The following is a 10,384-nucleotide window of genomic DNA, read 5'->3' as shown; positions in this document are numbered from 1 at the left end:
CTTTTTTTTTTTTTTTTTTTTTTTTAATTCTCTACTTGTTTTTAAAACTGCATTCTCTTCCCTCTATTTCTCTCCTCAGACTCTCTCCTCCCACACCCTTCCCTTTTCTGTTGCTGGCCCCTCACCCACCCTCTGCCGGATTCCAGGGTGGTAGATTCTGTCTGGTCTGGAAGCCCAGACACCAGGATGATGGGTTTTTGACCAGAGGAGGGGATGCTGGCTCTGCTGCCACACAGTGTCTAATTCTGCGGATGCTCTTCGTCATGGGCAGCATCACAGTTCTTATTGTCATGCTGCTTTCCTGAGTAAACTCAAAGCTCTGTTTCCAGAATTTCCTCTGTGCCCTTTTCTCTGCTCTCATTCAGGCCCACGTAAGTACAGAAAGGAGGCCTTTGAAGGTGGGAATAGTGGGTCTGAAAATACATCTTGAAATAGAGCTGAGGGAAGAACTGAGTCATGGTAGCAAAGCCCAGGCTTCTTCCTCCCTTCCCGTCCCTTCCCTAGCAGCGCTGTGGTGGGGCCACCTTCTCTGCCAGCCAGCCTGCCCCAGAATCATCATGGGTTAGATAAGGAGCTCAGGGCTCAAGAGGTCAGCTTAAATGCTAGACTCTGTGCTTCGTATGTGGCCATATGAAGGAAAAGGTGGAGAAAAAGGAATCCAGGACTTTAGAAACTGGAAGTGACTTAGAGTTCATGACATTCAGCCCCTTCCTCGTGTCAAAAGTGAAGGCAGTGTGATTTCTGTAAGGCCAATAGAGAAGGTAGAACTAGAACTCAGGTTGCTGGGCTTGCAGTCTAACCCTTTAACCTATCCTAGATGCCACTCAGAAGAGACACCAAGGGGCCTTTCTCTCCCAGGCTCACTTGCCAGTAGGCAGCCCTGCCTGCTAGAGGAAGTCTAGGGCCACCCTGTAAGCTGTGTTTGCTGCCAGAAAGCAGCAGCTTCCTCCTCTGTCTGCATCCTGTGCTAGACAGCTGGCACTGTTCTTTGTTTCCTTAGCCCTTTGGCTCGAGGTGAGACTGCTGGCAGTGGCTTGAGTAGTGTTCATTCCAGGTGCTTGTACCAGATATTACAGCTAGAGCAAATGAAAAGGGTTGGTGCAGGGGCTCCTCGGGCGGGAGCGGAAAGCCCTTCCTGCTCTGCTGCCTGTCCCTCTCCATGGGGAGTAGGACTCCACTGCCTAGGAGTGGCTTTAGCCCATCATGGGTAGGGGGATGAGGAAGTCCAGTTGGTAAGGAGGTGCTCACGGAAGAGGTCCCTCCCCATACCCACTATTGGCATCATTGCTGTTCCAACGTCAGGAGCAGGTACCCTAAGTGCAAGGGGAAAAGGACTTTTTGAGGACCATGGACTCAGAAAGGCAGCCAGCTTGATGGTCGGAATCAGAGCGGAGGTGATGCCCTCCTCCCACAGACCCTGCTTGTCCTCCTCTTGAAGCAGGGCCCAGCCCTCACTCACGCAGTAGCCTCCTGGAGTGCTGGGATTAGAGGCATGAGCCACTGACTTGTAAGGCCCTTTTCTCCTGCTTAGAATGCTTCCAGCCAGTCAGTCCTTGGCTGACACACATACTTACGTGGCTCCAGGGGAAGCAGGTGGGTTGGGTTGCTAATGTTGAGTGCTTTCTTAGGAGATGCGAGTTGATGTGGGGCCTGAAGCCTGGCTGTGGGTGAGTGTGGAAAGCCTTACTTTTCTGAGCCCAGTGGGAGGCCTCAGCAGGGCTTCCAGAGGCTGCTATTCTGGAGGTCATCTTAAGCCCCTGCCTCACTGTCAGTAAGCTGGATGAGGACCACCTTCTTGTGTTCAGCCTGACTTTCTTCTGTAGGTTCCTCTGTGTACAAGGGTTAGGCTGGGGGCCAGGTCAGGACGACTTGAGTCACTTTGGCTTGGGGGATCCACCTGGCCCAGCTGCTCACAGCTCTTCAGAAATGGGGAGAGCTGGGACCTGCCAGAGAGGCCAGGCCAGCCCTCAGACAAATGAGTCCATCTGCATTCTGCAGACAGCCACACGTCCACAGTAATTGGTGAGGCGAGAATCTTGGGGAGCAGGGGAAGAGGGATCAATCTGGCTGCTGCTCCGCGATCAGCAGGGGTTGATGCCTGCTAGTGTGAGCCTGTGCTACTCTGAAGATGGAGACACTTAAGCCTATAGGGCTGGTCTGGGGAGAGGCCCCTCCAAGACTGCACTGGTGACTTGTTTGGAGTTTCAGGTCCACGGTTTGGCTGGATGTGGATGTGAAGTGGTGAGACCTCCAGTCCATCCGTGTTCAGGCTCCTGGCCTCTGTAGGGGAGTTGCCCCTCTTTTGTCTTGGCTGGACCAAGGGGCAGGGGCAGGATCCATGTCCCAGCCCTGTTGGGACACCCTGGGCTGTCAACCCTGTCTTGGGGCTGTTCCAGCAACAGGCCAGGCTGAGCTGCAGCGTGCTTCCTAGTGAGTCCTCCTCTTCCTGGAGACTGTAGAAAGCCAGCAGGCAGCAGAGGTGTCCCCTGACCCACTCTGTTCAGCTGTGTGTGTGTTGTCTCCATCAAGCTTCTTTCTGTCTCTCCAGTGGGTAATGGGGGCTACAGTGAATGTCTGTGGTCTGGACTGGCTGCCCCCAGTAGTGGTTCCTTGTCTTCAGGGGGCAACCATGGAGCTTTCTTTCTTAAAATATTTTTTTAAATTTTGTGTTTTTCTTTGAGACGGAGTCTTAACCATCTTGTCCAGGGTGATCTTGAACTCCTGGAATCAAGCAATCCTCCTGCTTCAGACTCCCAAAGTGTTGGGATTACAGGCAGAAGCCACTGCTCCTGGCTTTTGGGGCTTTCTTGAGCTGTGATCCAAAAGCTATTGTGGCAGCTGGCAGCTGTCTAGTCCAGTTGCCCTGCATATCAGTCTCAATACCTCAATATGAATCTTTTTTTTTGAGATGGAGTCTCACTCTGTTGCTGGAGTGCAATGGTGCGATCTTGGCTCACTGCAACCTCTGCCTCTTGGGTTCAAGCAATTCTCGTGCCTCAGCTTCCTGAGTAGCTGGGACTACAGGCACACACCATGCCCGGCTAATTTTTGTATTTTTAGTAGAGATAGGGTTTCACCATGTTGGCCAGGATGGTCTTGATCTCCTGACCTTGTGATCCACCTGCCTCAGCTTCCCAAAGTGCTGGGATTACAGGCGTGAGCCACCGTGCCTGGCCTTCAATATGAATATTGAAGTACACAAGCCCCCAGGAGACTTACCTGCCTGTGTGGGAGGGCTGTTGCTCTCTGCGCCCACCCACAGCCCTTGGATAGTAAGGCATCTATGGGCCTCCGTTGGCTGCATGCTCCTGGACCCTGACTTTCCTCCTCCTCAGGCCCAGTGTCTCCCCAAGAGTCACTGGGTGCTGCTGGCCCACTGATGAGGATGACCCTATTAGGTGTGTTTGGGAATGTGGTTCCCTTGTTGCTCCCACTTCAGCTCAGTAAAACTTGGAATAACCTTCCAAAGAGTGGGTGAGGACAGAAGCTGCAGGTAGCCCCAGCCCTTCTTCAGGAGGATGGAAGCGTGTTCTCCCTGCCTCACCCCTCTGTGGCAGTGGGGAACGGGTAGGGGAAGAGTTGGAAGTCAAGGGAGCCAGACTGGGGGTAGCAGTAGTCAGTGTGTGTGTGTCTGCTACATGGCTGTGCACCTGTCCTGAAGGTGGGCTCTCAGATCCCTGGCATGTTCAGGGGTTCCTCAAGGTGAAGGGTACCACGGGTGGAACAGGCAGACCTCAGCTGGCAGGAAGGAAAGTGATGGCATCCTTAGCATTCCTGTTGAGTCATCTGCAGCATGCTCAGGAAAGGTCCTAGCTGCCTACCCTTTGGGTAGGCCTCAGAGCCTGTGCCAAAAGTGCTCCTAGGAGATGCAGGGACGCAAGGACTCACCTGGCTAAGCCCCAAGGCCTGGAAGCAGCTTCAGGAAAGGGCACCCATCTGGCAGCACTGTGGGTTGTTTACTCGCTGAGCCCATGCCTGCTGAGTGCTTCCTGTATGTGCAGCACCAGGCACTGGGGCTCATCCAGCTCAGCATGATCTCATGGGAATAATAAACCAACATGAAATTGCAGTCTCAAGTTACAGCCGGGATAATTGCTGGAAGCACTGGGGGCTAAGAGGGAGTCTGAGCAAGTGTCCTTTATCCTGAGAACCTGAGGATCCAGCCAGGTGAAGACAGCATGCAGCCTGAGGCCCTGAGACAGACAGCTGCTGGGTTCGCGGCTGAGATGAAGCAGCCCTGGGTGCACGTGGTAGAGTGGGCTTTGTGGAGTTCCTCCCAGGGGACAGAATGTACTAAAATGAGGCTGGCGCACAGCAGTGCCAGGAGCCCTTTGTGGCTTAGAGAAGTAATGCGGGCTGGAGGGTGCCACTGAGAAGGGTCCTGGTTCCTGCCTGGTCCCAGGAGCACCTGCCCTCAGCCAATGGGGAAATCTAGTTGCCTTGAATTGTTTCCTTTCCTCCCCACGCTGGGAGGCGGAGGCAGGGAGTAGTGGTCTCCTACCACTGCTTTGGCAGTTGGAGAGAGGTTGGACCTTCTCTGTAAGGACTGGGAAGTTCCCCTCTAAGTGGCCTGATCCTGGTCATCCAGAGATTGGAGTTTCAATCTGACTTAGGATGCGGTGGAAAAGTTTGAGTCATTCTCTTACATTCCCCTGTGTTACGATACTCCTGGGGCAGGTTGGGGGGTCTTGGCAGAGGCCATCTCCCTGAACCAGGCTTAGGGTCCAGTGCACCATAGAAGTTTGCTCCCTGGGAGAGTCGATGGGTCCTTTCCTTCCTTGCCAGACTCCATCACCTGGAGAGCAGCCCCTGTTCAGCCTGGGCCAGCGTTGGGCAGGGAGGCCCCAAGCACTACATGAGAGGAGGGGCAGCACCTCTCTCGGGAAAGTGGAGGGATGCTGTGTAGTGGCCTCATCCAGATGGGGTGGGCAGTGTCAGATGCTCTCACTCTAATGCTTGTCCTTGGTCTCTAGCCCTGGCCTAGTGTGTCCAACCTGGCCAAGGACTTCATTGACCGCCTGCTGACAGTGGACCCTGGAGCCCGTATGACTGCACTGCAGGCCCTGAGGCACCCGTGGGTGGTGAGCATGGCTGCCTCTTCATCCATGAAGAACCTGCACCGCTCCATATCCCAGAACCTCCTCAAACGTGCCTCCTCGCGCTGCCAGAGCACCAAATCTGCCCAGTCCACGCGTTCCAGCCGCTCCACACGCTCCAACAAGTCACGCCGTGTGCGGGAGCGGGAGCTGCGGGAGCTCAACCTGCGCTACCAACAGCAGTACAATGGCTGAGCCGCCTGGCTCTGCACATGTGCAGCACGGCCCAGCCTGGCCACACACTGCGGTGCCATCTGTGCCTGATGCCCTCTCTGGAGATAGGCTCATGTAGCCCGCAGTAGGTGAAGAATGTCTGGCTCCGGCCCTTTCTCTGTGCCCTCAGCAGCCCCTGTCCTCACCATGGGCCCGGGCCAGGTGTGACAGAGTGGAGGTAGCCCACGGGGCGGTGACTCCCACTGAACTGGGAGCCTGGCTTGGCACTGATACCCCTCTTGGTGGGCAGCTGCTCTGGTGGAGTTGGGAAGGGATGGGACCTGGCCTTCACTGTCTCCCTTGCCCTTTGACTCTTCCCAAATCAGAGGAGCCTGCAGTGCTGGGTGAAGTGTCCTGTGGCCTCAGGACCCTTTGGGACAGTTATTTCTGGGACCCCCTTTCCTCCACAGAGCCCCTCTCCCTGGCTCCACACATTCCCATGCATCCTGATCCTTTAGATTATGCTCCAGTGGGAGACCCTGGTAGGCACAAAGTTTGTGCCTTGACTGAAACCGTAGCCCCTAGCTAGATCCAAACAACCCTCCACCTCCCAACCAAGATCTGTCTTCCTTCATGGTGCCCCGAGGGAGCCTTCCTGGTCCCAGGACCTCTGGTGGTAGGGCCATGGCGTGGACTTTCACCCTTCTGGACTGTGTGGCCATGCTGGTTGTCGGCTTGCCCAGGCTTCAACCTCTCCAGACTCTGAGGGGTCTCTGCCCACCAGCCCACTGCCCTTGGTGCCTTATTTGTAGAGCCTACTGCTACCTCCCTCTCCCCATTGGATGTTCATTCCATTCTCCAGGTGCCTCCTTCCCAACTGGGAGGGGTTAAAGGGAGCCCCACTGCTGCTACCTGGGGGATGGGGCACCTGGGGGCCAAGGCAGAGGGCAGGGGGCCCCTCCCCATTAGGGTCCAGTGTCAGCCTGGGTTCTATCCTTTGGTGCAGCCCATTGCCCTTTCCCTTCAGGGTCTGTCGCTCCCTCCTCTGCAGCTGCACAAAGACGCCATCTGGTGTCTGCATGGGTGTTGGCAACCTGGGAGTGATCACTGCACACCCATCGTGCACGCCTGCCCATCGTGCACACCCGCCCATTGTGCACGCTGGCCCATCGCGTGCACATCCGCTCAGTCGCGTGCACAACCCGTAGGCTCCACGAAGACATGGGATAAGGTAGGAGGTATGCCGCCCTGGGCCCGAGGGTCGCGGCAGGCTGGCTCACCTCTCGCTTCTGGCTGAGCTTCTGGCGCACCCTTCCCCTGGAACTTAGCCGTACTGTGTGACTGGGCCTCTGAACCCTGGGTGGCCTGGGGCACCTGCCTTCTCCCACGCTGGCCCTTGCCCTGATCGCACCCTGTGCTGGCGTCCCTTCAACAGCATTAACCTTCCAGTCTGGGTCCCGCTGAGTCGCAAGGCTGGAGGAGCGCCCTGTGGGAGGTGGGTGGGGTTGGGTGGAGCTGGCTTATCCCAGAGGCCTGAGCCAGAATCATCCCCATACTTCTGTTGTGGATCCTCCCGCCTACACCACAAACCAGGCTGGAACGCAAGGCCCTCCGCCCACAGCTGCCTTCAGTGGTAGACATGGAGGCCAGGGACTAGCTTTGGCCGCTTAGCTCAACTGGCAGGGCCCCCTGCCATTGGGCCACATGGGTTTCTAGGCTTCCCACTGCAGTTCTGCCCAGTCGGCAGCCTGGGCAGGCTTCCTTCCTTGCATGTGCGCCACCTCCAAGTGGAAACAAAACCAAGAAGAGACACTCTGTGCGCAAGTCAACTCAGTGCCTCTAGACACACCCTCGCTGCCGTTCCTCACTGCCCTGTGCAGGAGGCAGCAGAAACCAAGTCCCATGGCCTCAGAAATTCCTCCCAGGTTTCCCTAAGTGTCTATGAGGACCTGAGCTCTGGGGGATTATGTTTTTCTACTTGGCCGCAGGGGTGGGCCCTGGTCCTGAGGGCGGGACAGGGGGTTTGAGATGTGGGCCTTTGAATAGACCCACCTTTGGGCCTTGCATGCCATGGACCGTGGATGGAGAATGTGGCAGTTATTTATTATGCGCTATTCAGTTTGTACGTATCGGCTCCTGTATCTCAGTAAACAAGGCTGCCTCCTCCAGGGAGGCGGCTGGCCATTCATTCCAGCAGCTCTGGGCTTCTTCCTGTAGCGACCAGGGTTGCCCCTGGAGGAGGGGTGGGGGCTCCGCCTGGGCATGACTACTCCCTAAGGAAGAGGGCACGTGCTACTCAAGGAGCCACTCAGCCCATCCATCGCCAGAAGTCCCAAGTAGAGGAGATCGAACCGCTCAACAGCTTCTGCTTCTCCTGAGCCAGGAAGAAGAGCACGAATGCATCGATGGGACAGGGCCTGGGTCTTTCATGGGTTGAGCTGGCGGAGGGGGCTGTGGTGGGCTCAGTTGATAGGGCAATGGACGCTGGTTGATCCAGACGGCCTGAACTTGCTAACGCTCGAGTATACATGGCAGGATCGGCACTTGCACGATTTTGGTACCCCAGGAGACAGATACCAAGTAAGCACCCACGTGTTTCCCTTCTGGCAGACAAAAGGGCCCTCCGGAGTCAGCTGAGAGGGAAGAGGGAGGGAGAAGTGAGTGTGGGGGGTTGGGGAGGTGTGGGGCCAAACGGAACAGTGGGCAGAAGGACCGGGTGCGGGCTCACACTGGCACGAGGAGCAGCCGCAGCCACCTGCACAGATCATGGAGTCAGTGATATCTGAGCCCAGTAGGCTACTGCACTGATTCACAGTGGACCAGGGGCCAAAGCCAGCTGCTGGCAGACGTGGCTGGTGTGCACAGTTGCACCTGGTGGGCCAGGAGGGGCTGGTCAGTGGGGCCCAAGAACACTGGTCGCGCCAGCCCAGTCCTCCACCCTGAGCTTTGGGCCTGAGTTCCTACCCACGCCACTGAGCGACCCAGCCGTGGCTGACACATGTGAGGCTTTCAGTCCAGAGCCTCGTTTGAGGCGATGCCAGGCAAAGCCTGGGCGAGATGCGTGTTGTGTAGCTGGGGCTGGTGAGGCGCAGCTTCAGCAGTGTCAGGGCAATCATTGTTCATGGTGGTAGGGTTCCAGCTAGGGGTGAATGCCTGTGGGGTCAGAACAGTGCCATGTTGGGCCTGGGGTGGGGCCCCCGGCACCTGGGGGCTGAATGGGTGGGGCATGAGCAGAGGTAGGGACCCAGGGCGTGTCTGAATTCCCCGTTCCAGCACCACCCACTTGGCACTTGCCCACTTTTCCTCTGCTGTCTAGCAACCCAGGCACTCACGCGCGAGAGATGGACAGAACCTGCAAGGGCTACAGCGTTCGACGATAGGTCATGCTCGCCCAGGACAACAAAGTGGCAGCCAGGGCTGCAGGGGTGTGGGGTTAGGCAGCTGCAGGGAGGCCAGAGCAAGGAGACAGCCAGGGGAGGAGGCAGGAAGAGGCGAGGGGCAGGGCAGGTGGAGTGCAGGTGCTCACCTGACATTGCAATGGGCAGCAGTGACCACCCAGGACTGCCTGATGAGAGAACCACCGCAGAAGTGGAAGCCGCTGCTGTCCTGGGGTCAGGGCTCAGAGGTCAGAGTGGGGTTGGGCTGCTTAGGCTGCCCCTAGGCATGACATACCCAGGACCCTGCCCACCCCTCCGGTGGTACACCTGCAGGGACACCTGCCAGGGCCAGGAGCCTGGCACTGCATTCTCCTCGTTGACAATCCTCTGGCTGAAGCTCAGGGCTGGTTTGATGGCAGGAACACCGCAGCCTGGCCATTGGGCTAATGAGGACCTGCTTCCTATGCCTCAGCCCACCTTTCCCCACCTCCTTTTGGGTGCCTGAGGCTGTGCACCCCAGAGAGGTCAGTCGAGAGGGTACAACACTACCCCTTTCCCAACGGTACATGCAGGCACCTTCGGGCCCCACAGCTATCTTGGTTATCCCCATCCAACCAGTCCCGCAGCGCTGCTGTTCTCTCACATCTTTCTCCAGCCTAGTCCCCGCTGTTCCCCATCTCTACCCCTGGTCTCTCTGCCCGCTCCAGGCCTGAACACTACATACCCTTCATGCAGCCAGAAGGTTGTTTCTAAAAGTCATGGACAGCTCTTCCTGTCTCAGCTTCCTAAACACTCCCGGACTCCAGGGCCTTGCTCAAGCTCTGGTCCTATTCGTGAGACTCCCCCACCCCACCTCTTGCCCCCTCCCAGCCCTGCAGGCCTGTTCCGGCTCCCCTGCCCTGGCATATCCTGTTTCCTTTGCCCACTCTGTCCACCTTTGTCCCTTCCAGCCAGCCTGGCCCCTTCCCGGGGCTGGTGCTGGGAGCTGAGTTGTTCCCAGGTCTGAATCAGGGCTGGTCCTGGCCCACTCACCCCAGGAGGAACCGAGGAGAACCAGGCTTAGGGTCAGGCTGAGCAGCAGCATCATGGCAGATGTGAGGTTGGGAGCTGGGCCTGGCTTTATGGGTCTTCTCGTCCTTGAGCTAAAGCTCCAGGCCTGAGGCCAGGCCAGCTGTGTAGACTCAGCCCCCTCCCACGCTCCAGTCAAGAGAGGCCCTTTAGGCAAGGTCCCCTGACCCAGGCCTATACTTATCAGACAGAGCCCAGGTGTGAGGCTCTCACCTCTGCCACCTCCAAAGCCTGGCCTCTAGTTGGCTCCCAGAACCACCTGCCATTCCAAATGTTGAGCCCTGGGTACCGAGGGCAGATGGTTAAATCAGGTCTATAGTGACAGCCTGGTGGCTGGGATCAGAGGAGTCTCCCAGGGCTATCAAAGGCACCAGGCTCTCAGAGAAGGCTGCTCAGCGTCCAGGGTGTTCTGACTGGTGGAGGGAATGCTCACTGTGGTCAACTTTGCTGTGAAGGGCCAGGGGCTGTGAGGTTCTGGCAGGTTGGGAGTCCTAACACATCATCTCAGTGGTTCCTCATCCGTTTGGAACAGGAGTCACAGGTCTGCTCAGAGATGGTGACTCTCCCACCAGCACGTGGCTGAGTTGGACACAAACCCACATTTGTCTGGCACTGAAGCCCCCAGTTTTTTCTTTGTTTTTTTTTTTGAGACGGAGTCTCGCTCTGTCACCTAGGCTGGAGTGCAGCGGC

At 57.1% G+C, this 10,384-nt stretch overlaps 2 protein-coding genes across 2 annotated transcripts in view; one reads left to right on the top strand and one right to left on the bottom strand.

Annotated features, from left to right (window-relative positions):
* The window catches only part of PSKH1 (protein serine kinase H1), a 22,899-nt gene extending 17,249 nt beyond the window's left edge, over positions 1 to 5,650 (top strand). Inside the window, 1 exon segment of the mRNA XM_017852257.1 lies at positions 4,974 to 5,650. Coding sequence (XP_017707746.1) covers positions 4,974 to 5,291 — 318 coding nt within the window. The 3' untranslated portion in view covers positions 5,292 to 5,650.
* Positions 5,452 to 9,924, bottom strand: CTRL (chymotrypsin like). The gene is given in 12 exon segments (XM_017852190.1): positions 5,452 to 5,564; positions 6,162 to 6,324; positions 6,661 to 6,735; positions 7,794 to 7,882; positions 7,978 to 8,120; positions 8,214 to 8,359; positions 8,361 to 8,402; positions 8,584 to 8,610; positions 8,612 to 8,666; positions 8,776 to 8,855; positions 8,954 to 9,057; positions 9,659 to 9,924. Coding segments are annotated over 12 exon segments (1,092 nt in total). The 5' UTR covers positions 9,714 to 9,924.
* Positions 9,925 to 10,384: the final 460 nt, after the last annotated feature.

Source organism: Rhinopithecus bieti, unplaced genomic scaffold, assembly GCF_001698545.2.
Source record: "Rhinopithecus bieti isolate Rb0 unplaced genomic scaffold, ASM169854v2 scaffold_34281, whole genome shotgun sequence".
NCBI classification, from domain to species: domain Eukaryota; kingdom Metazoa; phylum Chordata; class Mammalia; order Primates; family Cercopithecidae; genus Rhinopithecus; species Rhinopithecus bieti.
The sequence above is the reverse complement of the archived record's forward strand: the minus strand, read 5'-3'. Positions and strand labels throughout refer to the sequence as shown.